Source organism: Melanotaenia boesemani, chromosome 2, assembly GCF_017639745.1.
Source record: "Melanotaenia boesemani isolate fMelBoe1 chromosome 2, fMelBoe1.pri, whole genome shotgun sequence".
Lineage (NCBI taxonomy): Eukaryota > Metazoa > Chordata > Actinopteri > Atheriniformes > Melanotaeniidae > Melanotaenia > Melanotaenia boesemani.
The window spans coordinates 12,364,846-12,390,094 of NC_055683.1; the positions used below are offsets into that span (position 1 = coordinate 12,364,846).

Below are 25,249 nucleotides of genomic sequence, written 5' to 3' on the forward strand. Positions count from 1 at the left end.
GTTGGTGTCAAGAGTAGTATCTGAGGTATAATTCAGAAGATAGAAGGAGGGAGTCAGCTCAAAATGTTTCCCAATAACCTCTTGAATTACAGAGTGGACGCCCCTCCAGAAGGTCTGAATACAATTACATGACCAAAACAGGTGGAAAAAAGTACCTTTACATAATTTACACTTATAACAAGCATCAGAGGTGTCAGGGAACATTTTTTGGAGGCGAACCGGAGTGTAATAAGTTCGGTAGAAAAATTTGAAGTTCTGTTCATGAACAGAAATTGAGGTGCATTTGGGGAAAACCCCTCTACAAATCTTGTCCCAGTCGACAGAGGTAAACGTCGTCCCCAAATCATGCTCCCACAATGGTTTCACAGAATCATAACCAGAAGAGCCAGAATGAGTTAATGAAGCATAAATCTTAGAAATAAGTCCTTTCGGGGATTTGAATGAGATTATTGTGTTTTCCAACTCCGATAGCCTCACGCGAATCTGACCTGTTCTCAAAAGAGTCCCCATAAAGTGGCGAATTTGAAGATATTTATAGAAATCTTTATGGGGAATATCAAAATCAGTCCTTACTTGCTCAAATGATTTAACAGAGTTAAAATCCAAAAGGTCGTCAAAGTTTGACAGGCCCTTAGATGCCCACTCCGTCAAGCCAATATTCCTGATCTGTGTTGGTAAATCCGGATTCAAGGCCAGGGGAGACCAAGGAGAAAAAGCAAGGGGAATATTTAGATGTTTCTTTACATCTCTCCAAACTAGTAGTGTGTTGAAAACAATTATGTTCTTAGGAAGATTTAACTGTTCTATATTATTGATAAACGGGAGGGAGCTGAGTGTTCTGGGGTAGCAAGATTGAGATTCAAGATCAAGCCATAGGGAATCCTTCCTGCTCACAAACCAATTTGACATTATTCTAAGTTGTGCAGACCAATAATACAGTTGGAAATTGGGCAAGGAGGTGCCTCCAAGATCCTTTGGCCTGGTAAGTAGAGAGAATTTGACTCTGATGTTTATTATTCCAGATGTAGCAGGATATGTAGGAGTTCAGAGATTTGAAGAGTGCGGGGGTCAAGTAACACGGGAGGTTTTGAAATAAATAGTTCAGCCGGGGAAGAACATTCATTTTTATGGTATTGATTCTCCCAAAAAAGGAGGTTGGAAGAGGAGTCCATTTTATCAAATCATTTTTAATTTTTTGGAGTAAGGGTGAATAATTTGTTTCAAACAGATTATTTAAATCAGAGGCAACAAAAATACCCAAATATTTAAAACCTTTCGTGGATATTTGAAAGGGGTGATGTATTGACATATCCTGGGGGATATTAAAGGGGGTAGCGACTGACTTACCTAAGTTAATCCTATAACCCGACAGGGCGCTAAATGTATCTATAGATTCCAAAACTGCTGGAATTGATTTACAAGGATTGAGCAAATATAAAAGGACGTCGTCAGCAAATAAAGAAATAGTGTGGTTTGCCTCACCTGTTCTAACCCCAGATATATTAGGGTTAGGTCTGATTACCTCAGCCAAGGGTTCAATAAATAATACAAATAGTAAGGGCGACAAGGGGCACCCCTGTCTGCAACCCCTACGCACTGGGAAGCCATCAGACATCAGACCGTTTGTATTGACCATTGCTATTGGATCTGAATAGAAGGATTTAACCATATTAATGAAATTAGGACCCAGACCGAATTTTGCCAGTGTCAGGAACAGAAAGGGCCACTCTACGCGGTCAAAGGCCTTTTCTGCATCCAGCGAAACAATAAGTGCTGGGTCATTATGGTTGTTAAGAAACTGGACCACATTAAGGGCGCGGCGTACATTATCTGAGCCATACCTCATTTTTACAAAACCGGCCTGGTCCGGATTCGTTATTTTTGGGAGAATGTTTTCCAGTCTTCGAGCCAATACCTTCGCAATAATTTTATAATCCACATTGAGGAGACTGATGGGCCTGAATGATGAGCAGTCCAAAGGATTCTTGTCTTTTTTTAGAAGTAAACTAATAGAAGCATATTTCCAGGAGGGAGGGACGCCATCTCTCAAGATATTGTTAATGGCAGGCATAAAAATGGGCTGGATCTCTGGCCAAAATGCTTTATAGAATTCCAGCGGGAACCCGTCCGGACCTGGACACTTCCCACTTGGCATAGATTTAATTGCAGCCCAGATCTCCTCTGGAGTGAGCTCTGCATCCAGGCCAGAGCGGTCCTCCTCTGTAATGGTGGGCAAAGAGATATTATGCAAATATGAACTGATTTCAGTAACGTCGGTTTTGTCTGCGCTGTACAAGGATTTATAAAAGTTACGGAAAGCATTGTTTATTATTGTCGGGTCATGAGTGATATCTCCGTTCTGCATCCTTATCATGTTAATTGAGCGATCATTATTTTGATTTTTCAATTGGTGGGCAAGAAGACGACTGGCCTTATTCCCAAATTCATAGTATTTTTGTTTAGTGTAAAGCAGTAATTTCTGGACATGACGAGTGTGGTCTAAATTAAGTTCAGTCCGTACAGCCACTAGCGCCTTTAAGTTTACAGGTGTAGGTGATTGTTTATGAATTTGCTCCAATCTGGCCACTTCTTCCTCAAGGTACTTTCTGTTTCTCTCAAGAGCTTTTTTCTGGTAAGAGCTGTAAGATATGAGTTGACCACGTAAAGTGGCCTTGGCTGCATCCCAAATCATGGCAGAGGACACTGGTGAGCTTTTATTTTCGAGCCAGAATCGCGAAAGGCTATTCCGGGCAAAGGCACAAAAGGAGTTGCTATCCAAATAAGATGTATTGAATCTCCACATAGGAGTTCTGGGAATATTAAATAATGGGTTAATATATAAATGTACTGGAGCATGATCTGACACGACAATGGGATCTATGCAGCAGGTCTGGACCGAATTTATAAAGTTTTTAGGAATGAGAAAATAGTCCAGCCTAGAATATGAACCGTGGGGGTGTGAATAAAATGTGTAATCTCTTGTTTTCGGATTTAAGTATCGCCATATATCAACCAGTCCAGTGTCAGAACCTAAATTTTTGAGGACGGCTGATGATCTTGGATTAGACGCGTTTGCGGAGGAGGATCTGTCTAGAGAAAAGTTCATAACGCAGTTGAAATCGCCAGCTAGAAAACCGAGACCATCGCAATGTTGATTAAACAGCAAAATCATGTGTGACATAAATTGGGGCGAATCGTTATTAGGGGCATAAATATTGAGTATAGTTATATGTTGTTTAAGGATTGAACCCCTGATCAAGACAAATCTCCCCTCTGCATCTTTTTCTTCATGTTCCAAAACAAAAGGAAGATTCTTGTGCATGAGAATGGCTGTGCCTCTCTTGTTCTGTGAGTGGGAGGAAAAATAGACCTTGCCAACCCAATCCCTCTTAAGTTTCAGATGTTCTGTGTCAGAGAGCCTGGTTTCTTGAAGTAATGCGATATCAGATTTTTGTTTTTTTAAGTAAGTTAAAACCTTCTTCCTTTTAATTACGTGACCTAAACCCTGGACGTTCCAAGTAGTGATTTTAAGTGAATCAGACATTGAAGCCACAGAGTTGGAAAAAGATTAAATAAATACTGACTATGGTGAAAACAATCAAAATGCAAGCAGATTCATTAAAAAAAGATGAAGGTGACCCTCGACCCAGGTTGACTATCAGAGGAAAAATAAGAAACGAAGAACATGAACTGCAGCGCATCCCCTCCCCTATCCTGTCCCCAAACGACAGGAAAAAACTACCCCACAAGAAGTCACAGGACATTCTAAGTAAAATCCAAGTCCTGAATTAACAAGTAGATCACAGTAACAACTAGGACACCCAGGACAACGCCCACCCCCCAGGCCAAACAACAAACACCGATGGAGAGAAAAGAAAAAGAGGAGAGAAGAAAAAAAAAAAAAAAAAAAAAGAAAAATATATATATACATCCCACAGTAAGGAGTTTTTCAACAGAACACAGACCATACCAAATGAGCGTAGTAAAACACAGACTGAACAAGAGGCCGATATAAGAGCATATAAGCTGTTAATGGCTAACTTCCGTGAGTCCATGTAATGATAAAATAAAATAAAAATGCACAGTATTCTGGGGATGTTCAGTATGAAAATAGTCTCTCTCCATTAAATCGCTAACACTAAAGCTGAGAGAAAAGAATGAAGGATAAATTCTCACTTCAGGGTATCCAGAAACGCAGCTGCTGATTCAGGAGTGTCGAAAAGGTGAATTCTCCCTTCATGAAGACACCGGAGACGAGCCGGATAGGCAAAACCGCAGTATTTGTTCATACGAGCCAGTGCCTTCCCGACAGTGTCAAACTGTCGGCGCCTTCGCAGGACCTCAACGGACAGGTCAGGGTAAATCCGCAGCTGGGAACCATCATGGTGGATGTCACGTTTCTTCATCGCCGCTCTGAGAACCGCATCTCTCTGTGAAAATCGCAGGAACCGGACCAAGACGCTTCTCGGAGGTTTGTCTGGAGCCGGAGCGGGGGCCAGGGCTCGATGGGCGCGTTCGATCTCCAACGTGGGATAGTCAGAAGGCAGACCGACTAAGGTCGGTAACGTTGTTTGGAGAAAGTCCGCAAGTGGAGTGCCGCCCTCTGTCTTCCCCGGCAGGTTAATAATTTTCAGGTTTTTACGACGGCCACGGTTTTCCAAGTCATCAATTTTCAGCTGCATCTGTTCCACTGTTTTACTCATGGCAGCTATGCCAGTGTCGCGGGCGTTAAAGCTGTCCTCTGTAGCGGAGATTCTTTCTTCAGCCTCCTCCATACGCTTCTCCAGGTCCGTCACTCGGTTAGAAAGCGCCGACAGGGAGCCCTCCACCGAAGCCACAGATGTTTTGATTTCACTCAATGAGCCGTCAATGACATCTAGGCGAGTAGAAACTGACTCATCCATGTCATTCACCCGGGAGGCCACAGATTTTATTTCGGCTAAGATTTGCTCCATAGTTGCCGGGCTGTTCAGATCCGAAGAGCTAGCATCAGCACAGTTAGCCTCGCTAGCGGCACATGAGGCCGCTTGTTGAGCTGTTTTTCTCTTGGTGGCGGAACTCGGCGCCGAAAAAATAGGAAAGTCCCTGTCTCGGTGGGTTTTAGGCATCTTCACGGTGCAGTGCAGCCAGTTTCATTTAGTCTACTTGGAGAAAGTTGCGAGTTTGTTTGAGGCCCGGGGCGGAGGGAAATCTCAAGCGTCCATCTTGGTCCGGATCACGTGACCCACCCCCCTGAAATGTTTTTTAATTTATGGAAACTGCTCATTTGTATCAGGTGTAGTCAGTAAAATAAAACCAGAATTAGTTATTGGGCTTGAAACTGTAAACAGTCTTAATTCCCAGGAATCTAAAAACGGGAAAATAAAGTAAAATTCATCCATTTTTTTTAGTTTAATCAAGCAGAATGTGACGTTGAAGACTCAGAGAAGAATAATGAGGATACAGCAGAACAACCTGAAATCAAACCTGGACCATGTGAATCAAAGGAAACAGGTAACATTTAAAATGGTATTTTTATTTAAAACCACACATCCCACAACAAAGAAATCATCATAGAAAGGTGTTAATGTAAATGAAATGTTCGTTCATTTTTTAACTAAAGAAAAAGTGTGTGTAGGGTTGAAAAGCTTTACTATGATGTCATTGTCTAAATTTAAACTGATGAGATTTTCCTTCACTGTTTTCTTACATTATGCAGCAGCTGAACAGATGAAGACTGCAGCTGAAATCGAGCAGAAGGTAACGTACAAAAAGGATTTTTTATTTACCTCTTTATTAGTAAAAGTAGAGACAATCTGGTTTCTGGATGTTATAGACTTGAAAACTAAAATCTGGAGCACAACCTAATTTTTAAAGTAAATTATCTTTCAAATAATTTAAGCTCCATTTTGAATTAAAATGGAAAAAGGTCAACATAGTCTCTGTAAAGTGTGTGTTCATTTTAAATATACTGATGGTGACAAGACTTTTTAAATACAAAGGTGAGAAGTTCAGCAGTCTGAAATGTTTTTCATTTTATGGAAACTGCTCATTTGTATCAGGTGTAGTCAGTAAAATAAATCCAGAATTAGTTATTGGGCTTGAAACTGTAAACAGTCTTAATTCCCAGGAATCTAAAAACAGGAAAATAAAGTAAAATTCATCCATTTTTTTTAGTGTAATCAAGCAGAATGTGACGTTGAAGACTCAGAGAAGAATAATGAGGATACAGCAGAACAACCTGAAATAAAACCTGAACCATGTGAACCAAAGGAGACAGGTAACATTTAAAATGGTATTTTTATTTAAAACCACACATCCCACAAACAAGAAACCATCATAAAAAGGTGTTAATGTGAATGAGATGTTTATTCAGATTTAATTAAAAGAGACCTTTAGCGCCTTAGATTTTGAGTACATGCAAGACCTAGTATGTAAAAATTATATTCCAAAAGGAGTCACATATAGAAATATTTTCATTTATCTATTCACCTTTCATTTTTAAGACAGAGCACAAGGAAATGTTCTCTCTCTCTCTCTCTGTCTCTCTCTCTCTCTATCTCTATTTCTTTCTCGTGCTATTATTTATTTAATTTTATTTTTTGGTTTGTTTATTGTTGTTTTTTGTTTTTTTTTTCATTTATATTTATTCTTTGGCTTTCAGCCCAGACTGTTCCTGTGTAGTGTGCTGTGGTTTTTTTGTTCTTTTTTTTTATTGTTTTGGTTGTTTTTAATTTGTTTATTCTTTTAAAATTGCTTATTGTTTTTAAACTGTTTTAAAAACAATGAACAATTATTTTATTATATTTTATCATATTATTTATTTTCCTGTTGATTCTTGTATTTTTATGTGTTGCTTTGTCCTTCTATGTACAGCACTTTGTTTTAACTTTGGTTGTTTTAAAAGGCTTTACAAATAAAGTTGAGTTGAGGTGTGTTTTTTTTTTATTTTGACATTTCACAGCAGCACCCCCTCCAATATTTGGCGCCCCAGGCAGCTCCCTATATGGCTTATCCAAAGAATCGGCTGTACCTACATCAACCTATACAGTAGAGAAGATGGAGACTGGAAGTGAAATCAAGTTAAAGGTAAGATAGTAAACTGAATTTGCTTTATCTATCTACATTTTTGAAGGCACATTTTCAGTTCCAGTCCGTTTAACTAGAATTTGGTCTATAGTTCTCCACTAAAGCCCATCTAAACCTGGAGCTCATGGCTGTGGTGTGTTCTCTAAAAACTGTCTTTGACAACAACAGTCTTTTTGTTAATATATATTAAACAAAGCAATACAATGCAGAACTTCAGTGTTAAATTACCTGTTAAATTAACTGTTTGGTTTTTCTTTGACACAAATGAACACATTCAGGAAAACCGTGAGCTTCTCGCTCATGTTCTCAAACAAATATAATTCCTCTCTGTGTTGCACTTCAGGTAGAGGCTCTCATTTTTTGTCTTTCAATTAGAACACATTAAATATCTGAGATTCTGTATCAGCAGGGCCATTTGGCATACCAGGCATTTCCCCTGTAGGCCAGCATGTTTCTGGGCCAACTTAGTTTATTTATTGGTCTGACAGGTCCATAAAACTCAGTAGATCTCCTGTCCAAATAACAGTGGGCCAGCCTGCTCAAATTTAAAACACCACCCTCTTTTGCTGTGGTGTCAGTACCTGAGTAACTCATTTGTTCAAATAGTCAGAACAGAAATTTATTTTCTGACCACTGGCCCATGAAACACGATTTGCGGCACCTTGTTTCTTCTCTTAACTGACACCAGACTGAACTAATCAGATAATTTAAACCCCTTTTTGGTTCTGTACCAGTGGATGTAGCTACCTGTCAGAACTGAGGAGAGTTTATGTTTCAGCAGCTACTGCTAAGCAAAGAAGTTTGATGGACACACCATATAGCTAATCACAGACTTGGATCATACCACTAGGCATGGAAGGCAGCTGCTCAGAAGACAATGTAGAGGTCCAGGTTCACAGAGCAACAGAGAGATAGGAGCTTGATTACAATGCAAGGGTGTCAGGAAAAAGGGAAGAATTGAGCTAAAACTGAAAAATAAAAAGCATCTGGCTGCATTTAGATGGTACTGGAGAGTAGAAACCTGAGTGTAGAATTTGTGAAATATTAATATCTGTCACCAAAATGTTATAAAGGTCAGACTTTACTTTCCAGATTTATTTGCTGTGTCCTGTGTTCAGTTGTGCTTAGTTTGATTAAAATGTTAAACTACAAAAAGCATAAAAATAAGGCATTTTTTATAAACACTGAATAAAACTTTATCAACACAAACCATTTCTAATTGCTGAAATATGCTTGAGCAGAAGCTCAGAGTAATTCTAAATTAACCATTTGGTTCATACTGTGATGAATGAAGCAAATCATTTTACTAATAACTATACTAATAACACAACAAAGTGCAGCTTTTTTCATGGAATAATGACTGTGGAGAGAATTAAGGGACAAAACATATTGCTTTGATGCAAGAAATCTTGCCACTAGAGGGCTGCTTCACCAGAATTTCAGTATAGAGATGATGTTTCTTGATTTTCCGGCAATGGAACAGTAACGTTCAATAATGAAGTTGAAAATAATATCATTGTTTATATGTTTAGGATGTTTGTTAATATCAGGACTTTCAGATTTTTTTCTGAAATAATTATAAAAAAAAGTTTATAATTATCTGACTGCTTTTATTCATTGATATAGAAAGTAGCAATGTGCAGTAAAGAAAGAAAATTGAGGAAACAACACATAGTGATGCATTGTGATGCATTTTTTAAAAGAACTGAATGGTTGACAAGATAATCGTAATCAAATGAAATTGTAAAACCAGTGAAGATGCGCAGCCCTAGTGGTTAGATGGTCTAAACAACTAGGCTGGTTAGTAACTGGTTAGGGGTTGTTTGCCCAGGGCATAAAACGAGCCAGGATTGCTACTGTCCTCATTGAATAATTCAACAATTCAAGGGAATTCAAATATCTGTGGTGTACATGATTGTATACATGCCGGTCTGAGCCAAAATGTCAGGGCCAATTTTTTTGTCATTGTCTTCCCATGGATATCAGTATTTATTTAAACAATAATAAAATCCATGTTAGGGTCATCACTTTATTTTGGCCCTTGAGAGGGCAATTTGGTTTGCTAACACAATGCTAACATTTTCAGTTTTTAAACAGAAATTGGAAAAATATAGAAAATGGAAGCTCTGAAGGCCTCACCATGTTATGGCTTGAACCTAGCTATCTGCCTGGAAAAGGACTGAAGAGCTGATACAAGAACGGAGAAAGAATTAAGACCAGGTTTATTCAGTAACAGGTTGGTTGCCAGTGGAATTATTTGAGGTACACAAATCTCTGGGAGGAGAGGGAGATGGTTACTGGAAATTCCAGTAAGAAAAACTTAAATCCAAAAATGGATTTGTTTTTTTTTTTTCCTTACTGGACCCAAGGGGGCGACAGAGGGGGTGGTGGTAGGTGGTTGTGGGTCCTGGGCTGGTAGTGGGGTGAGCAGGCAAGGTTCAGCAGGGAGGTGTGGCTGGTGAATGGTTTGAAGCCAAAGCTGGTGGAATGACAGAGGTGATTGGAAATACGAAGAAGCGGGTTGGGCATCTTTAAGGGAATGTACAATGTATTATAGGCAAGATGCATCAACTGGCTGAATTACCACACATCTAGCAAGGTCTGGTTGCTCCTGCAAACATTAAAAAGGAAGCCTTGATGAGGGTAGATGCTGACCTGACTCCACCCAGAGCTTTCTGGAACCCCATTCCACCCCACCTAAGGCTCAGGAACCACAAACAAGCACCACAGCAAGCATGATCGTTACACACCACTCTGTGGAACACTGAGAGGGCAAGCTAAAACAAATAAGAAGCACAGAGCAGAATTATTTATTGGAACAGGCTATTACTGAAAGCATTCTAAATATAGAAAGATTCTACCAGGGTGAAAGTAAAGTTAAAATACATTATATACATTTTTTCAGTGTGATCCACCAAAGGAACATGGTGATGCTGAACATTCGAAGAAGAATGAGGACGGCACAGCAGAGCATCCTGAAACAAAGCCTGGACATTGTGAATCAAAGAAGAAGACAGGTAACATTTCAAAGATTTTAATTTAAAATAAACAGATCACAAAATCAGACAAATATAAACATATTATTACAATACTACTAATACTAATACTACTGTAGAGAGAATTAATTAAATATTAAAAAAATAACTAAAGAAATGAACAAATGAAAAATAGTAATGCTTGCTTTGCAATAACTTAATTATTGGGTGTAAGGGGTGTTCATTTCCTAATTCCTAATATTGGCATCATCATTTCTCTTGACATGTTTACATCTTTTTGTATCAAGGAAGTTACCCATCAGTAAAGCAGATTCCTTCTACACACACGTCATGTAAGGGGGTCCAGAAGTGGCATTTGCAGTAAAATATGTTGGACTGCTGCATCTCTGTTGTTAATGGTCAGTGTACGGTCTGTGTACATTCAGGCAATTGGTTTTTTAGTTTTAAACCAAAATCGGAGACACGGAAGTACCTTTGTTTTTCTGTTTATTCATTTACAATCAAAATCGGAAAAACAGAACCCATTTTCCTTTCCTATTCCCAGAATTCAAATACAAAAAACAACAAGAACCTAATTAAAAATCTGTCAAGTTTTTGGATTTTGGTAATTCCATTTTTTATTTTTCCTTCTGAATTGAAAGATGAAGACATGATTACAGGCAGCCCGGAAATTAGAATAATTCTTTCAAATTAAAAATCTAGATTTGTGGGTATCTACCAGTTTCCCTCCCACCAGGGGCAGATGTCAGACATGGGTTGTTATAGCAACGTGATTCTAGGGATTTAGAACTGAATAATTTCACAAGGATTTACAGGTAGAAGACTTTCAGAGTTCGAAAAAACATAAAATCACATCAAACACATCAAATGGTACCATTTTGGAGTCACTGCTTCTGTCACTTTGTCACTTGACAAACCACAACAATTGGATGATAGCCAAATTTTTATTTTGCATTGACTTTGGCTGCTTTGTAAATTTCTTTTGGAAATAAGATAATAAAACGTTGACAGCTCAGAACATTTTAGACAAACAACAATTTGTTGAGTCATGGGTAAAGTCATTGGGAAACCTGTGTGAAATCATGATTCTGAACCTCATCAGGACCTTTTTAAAATCTGACAAGTGTTGCATCACTCATATACTCATAGAAATTCATCTCAATACTTTGTAATGTAACCTCGGATGGCAAGGACAGAGGTCAAATGTTTCCTGTAGTTATTGACCAGGTTTGCACACACTGCAGCTGGTACTTTGACCCACTCTTCCATGCATCTTCTCTACAGCTGTGATGTTTTGGGGCTGTCACTGGGCAACACTGACTTTCAACTCCTTCCACAGATGTTCTATTGGATTGAGGTCTGGAGACTGGCTAGGCCACTCCAGGACCTTTTGGCCATTTGGGCAGTGTGTAACCAGTTCAAACAGGTGTCATTAATACAGGTAAGGAGTGGAGGATAGAGGATTGTTGTGCATGTGGCCACGAGGCTAAATAAAGTTAGTTGACTACAACGCTGTAGTCCGTGTTTGCTGGACATAACATTGGCGACGAGGATGGAGCATCTGTTCTCACCTTTACCCCCGTTCCTCGCCCTGCCTGGCGAACCTCCGATTCCATGGCCTCGCTGGTATGAGTCCTTCCAGACATTTGTGGTGGCCATCAGCCAAGCTGATGCTCCAGACGAGCAGCTAACGGCGATGCTTATCCACAGCCTGGGCGTCAAGGGACAACGTATCTTCCGCACGCTCGGCCCTGCACGGACTTACGTGGACTGTGTCACGCTACTGGCTGGCCATTTCGCCACCCCCTCAGAGCAGGGTGATCTGACGCATCCTCTTCCACCAGCGCCACCAACAACCCAGAGAGTAATGGCAGACCTCTGACGCTTAGCCGGCCCCTGCAAGTTTGGAACCATGGAGGACAAGATGATTCGGGATCAGTTGGCAGAGCATACAACTTAATCACTTCTCCAAAGTGTACTGCTCGGCTTCGACACCTACGGACTCGAGAACCCGCACGACCCGGACATTGATCCCCACCACTATCCACTCCATGGGCTCCGGTGCAAATGCATTTAAACCATTGGCCGTCGCTCTTTGCCGGGCTGGGCTGACTCACTGCCTTCAACCACCAGCCTCTCATAGACTCAGCCTCGTGTCCCGCCATCCAATCACTGCGCCGACTGCCCCTTGCCCTACGCGACGACATCATGGCAGAGTTACACAAACTACTGGACTCCGGCATTATCGAACAAGTCGACGCCTCACCCTGGATATCCAACCTGGTGGTGGCAAAGAAAAAATCAGGCAGCTCACGCCCCTGCATTGACCTCAGACTAGTGAACAGAGCGGTCATACCGGACAGATACCCGCTACCCACCATGGAAGAACTGTCAGCTAAGTTCCATGGGTCAACAGTCTTCTCCAAGCTCGACCGATGCCAGGGCTATCTACAAGTTCCGTTACACCCAGATAGCCGTAACCTCACCGCTTTTGTGACTCACATGGGGGTCTTTTGCTACACCCGCATGCCTTTTGGTCTCAGCTCGGCCCCCAGCTGTTTCCAGAAGATCATGTCCACCATTTTTGCGGGCATCCCAGGTGTGGTCATATACCTGGACGACATCATGGTGCACGGCGCATCGACCGCCCTGCATGACGACCGTCTTTCCAGAGTGCTCGACGTGCTCGCCCGCCACAATCTCACACTCAACGGTGAGAAGTGCGTTTTTGCAGCATCTGCCATAGAGTTTGTGGGGTTCTGTTTGACCGCAGATGGTCTGAGCCCACTCCACTCGAAAGTATATGCAATCCTACGATTGCTTGAGCCTACCTGTCTCGCCCAGCTGTCGTCGTTCCTAGGGATGATGGCCTTCTACCTGCGTTTACTCTCACGTTACTCAGAAACCACACCACCTTTGCGTGCCCTCCTCAGCCAGGGTGCCCCCTGGTCTTGGACCCCTGCATGCTCTTCTGCAGTCCGCCAATTCAAATCGCAGCTCACCTCCCCACTGGTGCTCACCCATTTCGACATACTGAGTCCAACGTTTGTGACCTGCTGCTCTTTGTTGTGGAATTTTATTATCAAAGATCACACACTAAGTGAGAACCAAACAAAGTATTTTTATTAAGAGCTGATCAGCAATGGGAATCACACAGTCAAACAGCGTTGGCTGAGCAAGTCCGCAGAGATACACATGGGCTTGGTTAATATAGACTCGCATGACGTGATAGCATCAAGGTCGTTGGTGCAAATCTTCAGTACATTGTCTGCAAACCCTGCACAGCCTGGTACACAGTTTCTAAAGAATGTTATCAGTGGTGTGATGAGAGAGGAGAGCTCACTAAATATTATGTGGGTACAAGTCGTTCTCCTCCCCAGTGAAACATAAGTCAAGGTTTTTAATAATACAAAGTGTAAATAATAGAGTTTAAGGGCTATGTATATAAATTTTCCATTACAGCTTCTAACGTCAAAGTCGGCGCCGCCCTCTCCAAACTCCACCAGGGCTTTTGCTGCCCGGTGGCGTTCGTGTCACAGTCACTTACCCCGACCAAACAGAAGTACTCGGTCGGGGAGAGGGAAGCACTGCCGTGCATCTGGGCATGTGAGAGGTGGCATATATACCTGAACGGGCGCCATTTCACGTTACGGACAGACCACTGGGCCCTCACAGCCCTGCTGGCCACAACCGGTTCTGGTCACAAGCCCCTACGCCTCTAGCTGGTCCGAGAGACTGCAAGCATATAACGTTACCACACATTTCACACCTGGCAGGGAGATCGTGGTGGTGGACCTGCTCTCCAGAGCCACAGTCAGCCCCATACAGGACGTAGTTCAGGACCCCCTAGAGCCAGAGCTGGTCCTCATGCTGCACCCGCCCCTCCAGACGGCCGTTTCCCTGCAGGAGCTCTGTGCAGCATCTGCACAGGACCCTGTGCTCACCCAGCATCGCACTTATATTCGTGAGGGCTGGCCTACCAAGGTTTCAGAGGAACTAATGACCTTCCACCGCGTCCGAGCTGATCTCTCCTGTTGGAACGACGTCTGTGTGGCGAGGGGACTATGCACAGTTGTTCCTACTACTTTGAGGGCGCACGTTCTGGCTATGGCGCACGAAGGCCACCTAGGCGTGGTCAAGGTTAAACTGCGGTGCAGGAGTCTGGTTTGGTGGCCGGGCATCGGCAGGCACATTGAGACAATGGTGAAAGACTGCTCAACCTGTTTGACAAGTGGGAAGACAGGCCTGCCCCCGTCTCCGCATGAAACAAAGATTTGACAGGAAACACCACGTAAAGCATCTCACGCTCTCCGTAGCCGACTGGGTTCGAGTATGCCGACCCAACCGATCCCACAAACTATTGTCCTTCTGGTCAACACTGCAGCAGATCATCGAGCGGTTAGGACCAGCTACTTTTCGTCTGCAGGATGGATCGCGCTGGCATGCTAGCCGACTTAGGCGAGTGGCATCACCGTCCCCTTTGGACCAACCAGCCGCACACTGGGATTTTCCAAATGAACAATCGAGGGATCCTGCCCAGGATCTACCAGAACCTGAACCCCCGGCTGGACCTCTCCAGTCCGCAGGCTGCCCTGCATGGACCCATCAGAAGCCTTCTTACCTCAGTGACTTTGTTACAGACTTTTGATCATTCAGTTGGATAGTTAGCGCATAGCCCGTCAGGTGGCAGAATAATCCACAAGCCTATGCGGGTAAACTAGTAGTCTACCTGGTTTACCCAGTCAGTTTACATTCTTTCAGGTTCTGATGTGTTGTGGGGCTGTATGGGGTTTGATTTGTGAAAGGGCGGGGGTAGATGTGGTGTACGGTTCTGCACGGTACCGGAATGGTGTGACACGTGTGTGAGGTGACTTCCGGTCTGAAGTTGTTGCGCGTGTGGCCCCGAGGCTAAATAAAGTTAGTTGACTACAACGCTGTGGTCCGTGTTTTCTGGACATAACATGTACCTATGATGAAAATTACAGGTCTCTCTCATCCTTTTAAGTGGGAAAACTTGGCACAATCAGTAGCTGTCAAGTACTTTCTTGTCCCACTGTATATTCAGTTTGCCCACATGCTTGGCAGTGACATAGCATGTGATAATGCTAAATTTCATCCGCTTGTATATTATAGAGTATGTAATACCACAGAATACTAAATATTATACAGACATATGGTTTATTACCAATTGTAACTATCTAGTGAGCATTTAATAGTATGTTTGTTCTCCCCTAATTACCAATGGAGTTTAAAATAGCAAAAGTTTGTATTATACAATGAACAAAGATTAAGGCAAGTATGAAACCTGTATATTCTGAAGACATTTTGAGACCAAACCTAAACTGCTCAGTAACAAATTATAAAAAAAATTCAACCCAGCTCTGGAACGCACTTCCTCCTGACCTCCGCAATACCGACTCTCTCCTCACCTTCATCTCCAAACTCAAAACTCACCTTTTCAGAACAGCATACTGTCTGTAACATTATTTTCAATCACATCCTCGCCACTCTGCCCTTTATGTTTAGGTTTTTAGATTGTGTTGTATATGTGTGTCTTTCCTGTACTGTTAATGTTTTATTATTTGTTTTGTACAGCGTCCTTGGGTGCCCTGAAAGGCGCTTTAAATAAAATGTATTAGAATGGACGGTCATTTTCCAAATAAATCCACTCTAACTTGGTCCCATAGCCCAAAAGCAAGGACTGCATGTATGAGAACTGAAAGACAAAAAGACCATAGAAATATATATACACACACGTGAACTGAGTTACCACTGTAGTACAACACTTCACAAATACCACCAGTTGTGCAGCAAACAGCTCATGAGTGCTCATCCTCTAAAGTCAGTCTGTGATGGACAGCTTCCAGTGAAAACGCCCTTATAATTTTACAAGCAGCAACCATTTTACAGCGAACCTACATAAACCAAATAGCTAGAACCTAGCAGGCATTTTACTTTTGTTTGTAGTATGTTTCAAAACGACGATGAGGCTGTCAGAAGTGATATATATATATATATATATATATATATATATATATACATCTAAAGTCTTTACCATTGCTGTTTGCCAGTTGATTTTTTTCCCTAATTAGAGAAGACGGCACATTAGATACTCTTAAAAAAAATTAATTTTCACTGGCATGGTAGTGTACGACAAATTTTTTGCTGAATTCATCAATCCAACACAACCACTGGACCAAACCCAAGACATGGAACGACGAAGTGAAAAAAGAGAAAGGACTAATTTCTAATTTAAATGTCAGGTATGGGACCAGCAGGCACTAGGATGAACAGGTTTTATTCTTTTTTTTGTTTTTTTATTTTATTTTTTATTTATTTATTTATTTTACCAGAATAACAAAAGTAGCAGTCAGGGGAAAAATATTTTATTAGATTTACAATAATAATAATAATAATAATAATAATAATAATACTTTTTAAAGAACAGCCACATTAAGGGTGCTAAACTGTCAATATCAGAGTAAAGCTATTAAATTACCATTTAAACATGCTACTTTAAACAAAAAATTTTTTTTATATTACATTGATCTTTCACAATATCAAATACTTTCTAAATGTAAAATCTTGAAGTAATTTTTGAAAACAGATGATTAGCTGCTTAACTTGCATTTTTGTGCAATGGTGGTCTTTATGTTTTAGGTCAAATGTTGCTCAATAAATAAATCTGTTTAGAACAAAGCAGTTTATTTGAAATTCATGTATAAAGACCATAAGATACATCCATAGTTTCACATTGTAACAAATAACCAGTATGTAAGCACTTTGAGGTATTAATCCTCAAAGTGCTTACATAGTAAGTCTGTTTTGAACTTCATGAGAATGTCATGTTTTAAGAACATAAAAATATACACAATTTCACATCATAAGCCATTAATTGAGGCATTACACCTCAAAGTGCTTCAAACAGAGGTAAACTACAAATTACAATTTGCAGAACATTTTAAATAAACTCCCCCCCTTTCGTTGTCCACTGTCTGCTCATGGCCCAGACAGTGTGAAAGTCTGTGATTAATACATTGTCATTGGAAAATTCTAATGCAGCCATGACTCCACGAAGCACATGAAGCTACACTCCTGATACTCCCTCTGACTCCAGGTTAGCACTGTAAGCTTGTCCATCTTATTCGCCAGTGACCTCACGTTCCCCATTATAACAGAAGGGATACACGGCTTGTACCTTTTCCTCTCTGTACACCTCCGCTGTTTTGCCGCCTCCCTCTTTCTTTTCTTTTGTCCTCCTCTGCATCCTCAGTGTGTTTTCATCCAGTTTTCAGTAGGTGCGTGAGTCTGTCCGCTAGTCCAGCTGGCGACAGGGTGATCAGCTGATCCCTGGAGTAAACAAAGTGAGCATTGTGTAGTTGCTGTGCTGAAGTCCCAACTCCCCATGAAAGTAAAAGTTCTGCTACGATAAAAATTACAAAAACTCTCTCAACCCACATATTGAGAGGGCAGCCACTTATTGCCAATAAAACAATAAGTACAAAAAACAATAAAATAAAAGAGTTAAAAAGAGTTAAAACTAATGGAAAGGAGTGACTGAAAAGGCTGCATGCCTGTTAACTCATGTGCACGAATTTAAGTGAATAGGTGACTTCTCAAAGTTTCTTTTGAAGCTGATGGTACCAGAGAGGAAACAGTCTAGATTAACATTTGACTATCTGTTGGAAAAAAAAGAGTTCTCTTTGGGTTGTAAATCTTAGTCTTGGGGGTCCACGCTACACTATGGATATGTTCTGATAATCATGTAAATACCTGCTGTTTTACAGGTACATGTGAAATGGATCTAAGTGGAAACAAGGTAAGAAATTTATATATTTCACAGGAAGCAGTGGGAAGTAATATTTGTTTTCCCCTAAACACTAACTTATTTTTCTTTTCATCATTTACAGCAGTCAAAGATTCTCACTGAAGAACATAAAAAGGAAAAACTTCCAGAAGAAACAGAGATACTGCTTTGCAGACTTCATCTCCAGGACAGCTATCAACAAAAGATGTCACCAGCAGATTTTCTTAAAATAGGTCCACCTGTGAAACAGAGCAATGAAACCTGTGAGAAAGATTTAGCTCAAACATTTTGTCAAATGTCGATGATGTTAGATTACAGAGCCAGATATATTCCTGCAAGACAAGACGGCTCTGAGGTGAGCCAACCAGAGGTTCTTCCAGAGTCTGATAGTATTGATACAGATGACGATGATGCTTTTTGGGCCAACACTGAAGATTCTAATCAATCAAAACAGGCTCATGTGCACCCAATGGATGTCCAAATGGCAGCATTTCACTGCTCAGACAGCTTCCTTAAGCAGAACATGATCACAAAGTTGTCACAGTGTCAGTATGCCCTACCTTTGCTCGTTCCTGATCCTGTCTCAATGGATATTGAGTGTCCTCTGTGGACATTCAGAAAAATAACCAAAACATGGAAGAAAACTCAGGGTGATCTTAAGACTGTCACCATGAAGAGCATGCCAGTCTGCAAAGCTGAGACACCCTTGGTGTCATTTTTCCGTCTGGGTTCACTGTCTCTGTCTAAATCTCAGCTGATGAACACTTTGATCAACGACCGTCACAGCACCTTCTTCCACAGAAACTGTCCAGGTAGCACCAAATCTCGTCATTTGATGGATGGTGTGGCAGAGATTGCCTGGTACTGTCCTGCTGGAAAACCCACTGATTCCTTCACTGACTGCGTTGCGTTCTGTAATCTTCATGGTGATTCTCTGTTGATTGAAAAACAACGTGAAATCCTGACTGAAAAATCTTCAGTCATTGTTCTTCTGCTACCAACTCTGAAGAAAAGTGAGAAGAGTTATACAGTTGTTTCATCCCTTCTAAACGCCACAAAACCTCTGATTTGTCTCATCACTGATAGTGACTGTGGGGCAATTCAGGCTAAACCAGGAAAATACAAACTGGGTTTGAAGGACAGAAGCCAGTCAGATGTTTCTGAAGAGCTGAAACAGATTATTGGAAAGATTTTGTCTGGACCACATACAACCTTCCAGCTTGAATCATTGGGGATCTCTGGGATCAGAGTGGATGAAAACGACTCAGTCTGCCAAAAAGGGAAATCTGCTGCCATGGAAATAGTGAAAATGATTGAGGGGATGGATATTTCCAAGATCAAAGAGAAATTTCTCTCTTGTGAAGGACAACTTTGGCATAACTGGTGCAGAATAAACAAAGAGCTGTATCACCTCAAAGGAAACATTGAGAAAGAAAAAGAACAGAAGAAAAAACAACTGATGGAAATACGACAGAAACAATGTGATGCTTCCTGTAGTGAACTGATGAAGTCATTCACTAAAAGCCTCCTGAATCTACCATCTAAAGACAAAGAATATTTCCTGAAGTGGACTCAGATCCTAATAGATGGACTCTCCACTGATGATCTCTCTTCAATTCTCCAAAACTATGATGAAACGTGGTCTAAGGTCTTGGATTTGAAGAGGAAACACGATAAATCTGCAGAGTTAAAAGAAAAACAAGCTGAACTTGAACATTTATCAAAAAAGCTGCAGTCAGCAACTTTTGGCTTGGAGCATATCTTCAGAGAAATGGGACAGATCTACGAAGCCCATAAGTCTCAGAAGAAACAAACAGGAAGCCGACACACTGACTGGGTTAAATACCCTGAGCTGGCAGCAGATGTGATGATATCAGGATACCCCATGGAGCTGATGGACGGTGATGCAGGTCATGTTCCATTAACATGGATCTCTAGTCTTTTACAGGAAGTCATCAAGAAACTGGGTGACCAGAGAGTGTTTGTGTTGTCAGTGTTGGGAGTACAAAGCAGTGGGAAATCAACAATGCTGAATGCCATGTTTGGACTGCAGTTTGCAGTGAGTGCTGGCAGGTGCACCAAGGGTGCCTACATGCAGCTGCTCAAACTTTCTGAAGAAATCAAGAACGACTACATGTTTGACTATGTTCTGGTTGTGGACACTGAAGGACTGCATGCTCTTGAGTTGGCCGGTAACACCTGTCTTCATCACGACAATGAACTGGCAACATTTGTTGTTGGTGTGGGAAACATGACATTGATCAACATCTTTGGTGAGAATCCAGCTGACATGCAAGATGTCCTGCAGATTGTTGTTCAGGCCATCATGAGGATGAAGAAAGTTAAGCTCTCCCCAAGTTGTGTGTTTGTTCACCAGAATGTCACAGATGTTGCAGCTGTAGAGAAAAACATGGACGGAAAGAGACGGTTGCAAGAAAAACTGGACAAGATGGCTCAACTAGCTGCAGAGGAAGAGGTGTGTGATGTTGAGTGCTTCAGTGATGTCATTGCATTTGATGTGCAGAAGGATGTGAAATACTTTGCCCAGTTATGGGAGGGAAGTCCACCAATGGCGCCTCCAAATCCTAGTTATAGTGAGAGTGTCCAAGAACTGAAGAACATCATCCTGTCTAAGGCTTCAAATTCTACAGGAATCCTTCTGTCACATTTCAGCAGCAAAATCCAGGATCTGTGGAACGCACTGATGAATGAACACTTTGTGTTTAGCTTCAAAAACACTCAAGAAATTGCAGCATACAGAAGACTTGAGGTCCAGTACAGTAACTGGACCTGGACCCTGAGGAGTGAGATGCTGAAAATTGAAAACCAGCTTCATCTTAGAATTGTAAAGGGACAGCTCGACAAGATTGAGAACAGCCATCTTTCTAAAGAAATGAACAAAACATATGAAGAATTAAAAAAACAAATGGTGTTTTACTTTGAGGATGACAGAGACAAAGAAATCTTGGTTCAGTGGCAGGGCCAGTTTGAAAACAAAATTAAAGAGTTTCATGAGGAGCACATTAGAGAAGTAAAAAGAAAATTGGATGAAGTTATCCAGCAGAAGAATGCTCGAAAAAAGCTTGACAACAAGAAGACAGAGTTTGAGAACAAACTGCTGCAAAAGAGCAAAGAGCTCGCGCACCAGTTAAAAGATGTCGTAGAAAATGAGGAAGAACTCAAAGAGCAGTTTGACTCTGTTTGGAGTTACTGGGTAGCTGAACTAACTTCAGATATAATACCCATTAAAGACATCAACCTGGAAGAAGATCAATTTAATGTCCTTGAAGAGCTTGGGACTGAATGGAATCTCATCATGAAGTCAAGAGAAGAAGGAAAATACAAAGAACTGTCAGAAGTTGGGAATTACTTTGGTTATATAACCTTAATGAAGTATTCAAGAGTGGGAAAGGCATTAGATTTTGTCCAAGAGAAAACACGATTAAAAGTGAGTCTGTTAACCCATGATGACCAGGAAGAAATTAGATTCTTCATCAACAATGTGGAACAAGAATCACTGAAGGCCATTCAGACCAAACCTGTAGCAACACAAGGCTACACTTCAACTTATCTACAAGAAGTGGCCAAAAATGTTCAAAAGAAAGTGACAGAATTTGAATCAGAGCGAAAGTATATCTTTAAGAAGGAGTTTACAGTTAATCTCTTACTGTATGTTTTTGACAGAGCAACAAGTTGGCTTTTACAGTCACACAAGACGTACAAAGAGAACAATGATGCCCTCACCTATTTGAACAGCAAGAAAAATGAATATTACATCGTTTTCAAAAGCTACTGCAAGGGAAGCTCATCTGCTGTGGTGTTTGGAGAAATGATGTGTGAAAGATTGAAGGTTTCAGCTGTTGAAGCCGTCATTGATCAGACTGCAGTTGATCTTGCTGGAGAAATGAGATGCAGTCTCCCAGCATTCAATGGGAACAGACTGAACCTGGAGAAACATGTGTTGACGTCACTTGCAGAGAAAGAAGACTTCAGTAAATACAAAACCTACATCCAAAATCCAAAGAAGCAAGTAGAGGCTTTTATAAAAGAAGAAGCGAAGAAATACATCTTTACAAAGCAGAAGGAAAAAGAACCGAAAATACTCAAGAAGAATGTAGATGACATCAATAAGCTCATCAAACAAGCTTTATTTGAAGCAACAGACAAAGTGAAGAAGCAGGAAGGAAACATAGACATGTGGGTAAAGGTGTTTTCCTCCTCACTGAACAACAAGCTGACACTTGATACCATTTTTTGTCAAAACTTCAGAGACATCAACAATTTTGACTTTCTTAAAGAAAAGTTAGAGAAAGGCCTTAAAACCGTCACTACGGAGATGAGCCGCCTCCCACTGGATAAAGTGATGGAGTGCAGGCAGACACCTGATCAAATCCTCATTGATCAGCTGTGTAACTGCTGCTGGGAACGCTGTCCTTTCTGTGCAGCTGTTTGCACCAACACCCTGAAGGACCACAGTCCTGATAAACACAATGTTCCTTTTCATCGACCCTCTGGAGTTTCAGGATTTCACACAAAAGACACAGTGGATCTGGTCATTGATTTCTGCACCACATTAGTTGGAAGTGACAGAAACTTCTACCCCAATCGTGACTCAAAGAAGTTGGTTCCTTATAAACAGTATCCAACTGCTGGGGATCCGCTTGCCTCATGGAGGATTACTGCTGATGAATCTAAGCTAACATACTGGAAATGGTTTGTATGTCACTTTCAGAAGGAACTGGAGGATTCCCATAACTTGAAATTCCAGGGTAAAGGAGAAATTCCCAATGAATGGAAAAGGTACAGCAAAGAAGAAGCGATTGAAAGTCTGGATGAAATGTGCAAGCAGTGAGAAAACTGCAACTGTTCTTAAAATTAATGAAAAGTGTCCATTACAAAGAAAAATATGCCTTGAATAGCATCTGATCCAATATCAGTGGCAGCATATCTAATTGATCAATATATTCTCAATCTTTATTAAATAAAATTTTCTAAAAGTTAGAAACACTGTGATGAGAAGATCACATAAAAAGATCTGAAAGAGAGAACAATGTTATAATCTTTTATTTAGTTTTAAAATACATCTAACATATTTGGTCATTTAAAGGTTGTTTTTCAACTAAAATCGAACATTTTTTATCTTTTTCAATATTATAGAGATGTATGACATGGTGTTTATAAATACTATCAAGATTTCTATTTTTTTTTTACCTTACATTGTTGATCAAACATTAATGACATGAACCTTATATGTATTACTTCTTTGTAATGTGTGGAAACAACTTTAACGCGTCTGAAAACTTTTTTAAAATAAATTCTTGCAATTTCTTCTTTGGATGTTTGAGAAACAGTGGAAAGATGTAAAATGTTGAACTTAGAGATCATGTCATGTGCGGTTTATTTCATTTTAATTTCATTACTTTTTGCAGTTTTGACATTTTTAATTTCTTATTGTTTTGCTCTAAGAATTTATAAAAGAACATGGTGTATTTATTTGAACTGTTACTGTTTTACTTGATTTTTTAAATAATCTTATTATTTCCAGATTTGAAAATTCATGTTCCTTACCTGAATAAATTTTCTGTGCAACAAAATCAGTTATTGTTTCAGCCTCTTGATAATTTGTTATGTGGTAATTATGTCTGTCTGGAAAACGTCTAGAAAATGTCTATATATATATATATATATATATATGTGTGTGTATATAGTGACTTAATTTCATAATAAACTAATAATGATTGGATATTTTCTATGTAATAACCACGAATCAGGGTTGCAAAATAATCAGTTACATGTTTCTGTGTCATTCTGCTTAAATTTCTTCCAGGATCTCAATATTCTGTGTATGTTCTCCTGTAGCCTGATGAACATGAAACTCTTGTGATTGACTTGTTAATGTTAGTCTGTAGTTAGGCCTCCAATCATCACTCGGAATGGTTCTTGCAGTCTGAAATATTTGCATTAGAGCCAGCAGTCCTTCATCATGTAGTCTGCAAGAAAAATTTAATTTCTGATCGTCTTAGTGTCTTCTCATCCAAGTTTCACCAACTTGCACTCCTCCAAACAGAAACAATGACAGAAAAAGAATAAAAATACAGGGATCACAATACTGGCAGTTATTGGATCAACAGCCTTGCAAATATGAAAATGAGTTTAAAAATGGAAAACTCTTACTCAGGTGTAGCACCAGTCCCACCTAACTTTTGTTTTACACAGTTAACACAACTTTTTCTGCAATAATGTCACGAATCTATGTGTCTAAACACCTAAAAACCACCAACCAAACCAGAAATCTGGGTGTAGAGATGGACTCAAGGCTAAAAAATTTACCCCAAGAGTAAAATATCTGATGTTTCAGCGGGACTTGGGGGGAAAAAAAGTTTTTATTTATTCTTTATTCTTTTTATTTTATTTTTTAATTAACCTTTATTTTACAGAGAATTCCCACTAGGATTACAAAATCTCTTTGTAAGGGAGCCCTGGCCAAGACAGCTATAGTCCAAAATTACGTTACAGACAGTAAAACAACTAATCAAAAACAAACAACATAAAACATACAGTATAAAACATATTAAATATAAAACTAAGAGGGCAACAGAATACAGAAAGCATAGTTAGCTGGACAAGCAGTTACAGTAACCTATTGAGTCGGCCTCCCAGCACATTTTTAAAAGCTCTAAGTGACATCAGTTCCTACAGTTTTAGGTCAGTTTATAAGCTGTTCCAGGCTGCAGGGGCAGAGAATTTAAAAGCCTTTTTGCCAAGTTCAGTGTGAGCTTTGGGAACTATAGATAAAATAATACCCATGTGAAAGTCTACATATGCATAGGGAAGCCCACTGAACTCTGGCATAAAGGCTGCAGTGGTGAATGAGAGTTTTGCAGCCTGTATAATAAACCTTAAGGCACTGTAGTTCACACTGTCCAGAAAGCACAAGGACTACACAGAGACATGAACATACAGCAGGTCTCCACAGTCAATCAAAGGAAGAACCAGCTTTTTTTCTGGTAAGATAGGAGAAACATGATTTATTCCTATAATAAAAGCCCAGCTTAAGCTTAAGTTTCTTGACAAGGTTTCGATATGTAATCTAAAAGTTAAATGTTCACCAATTAAAATACCTAAATACTTATACTGAGCCACAAACTCAATATGACCACCATGCAAGGTTTTATGTTGGGAGTCCATGTTTTCATCTTTAGTCGGCTTGATTATTGTAACAGTGCTTTTACAGGTTAAAAACTCAATTAGATCCCTGAAGCTTGTTCAGAACTCTGCTGCTCAAGTCCTCATTAAGACCAAGAAAATGAACCACATCAGTCCAACTCTGAGGTTTTTACACTGGCTGCCTGTTCGTCAGAGAATAGATTTTAAAGTT

The 25,249-nt window shown here is 40.3% G+C and overlaps 1 protein-coding gene across 20 annotated transcripts in view; it reads left to right on the forward strand.

The window, feature by feature from the left end:
- The window catches only part of LOC121629261 (interferon-induced very large GTPase 1-like), a 755,663-nt gene extending 732,010 nt beyond the window's left edge, over positions 1-23,653 (forward strand). For 6 of the 20 annotated variants that reach the window (XM_041968974.1, XM_041969009.1, XM_041968984.1 and 3 more), the window contains 7 exons: positions 5,391-5,493; positions 5,699-5,739; positions 6,157-6,259; positions 6,944-7,068; positions 9,974-10,085; positions 17,852-17,883; positions 17,975-23,653. In XM_041968974.1, the coding sequence (XP_041824908.1) occupies positions 5,391-5,493; positions 5,699-5,739; positions 6,157-6,259; positions 6,944-7,068; positions 9,974-10,085; positions 17,852-17,883; positions 17,975-22,723 (5,265 nt within the window). In that variant the 3' untranslated portion in view covers positions 22,724-23,653. The remainder of the gene's footprint in view (positions 1-5,390; positions 5,494-5,698; positions 5,740-6,156; positions 6,260-6,943; positions 7,069-9,973; positions 10,086-17,851; positions 17,884-17,974) is intronic. The other 14 variants (XM_041968938.1, XM_041968930.1, XM_041968965.1 and 11 more) reach the window with 9 other exon arrangements.
- The last annotated feature ends 1,596 nt before the right edge of the window (positions 23,654-25,249 follow it).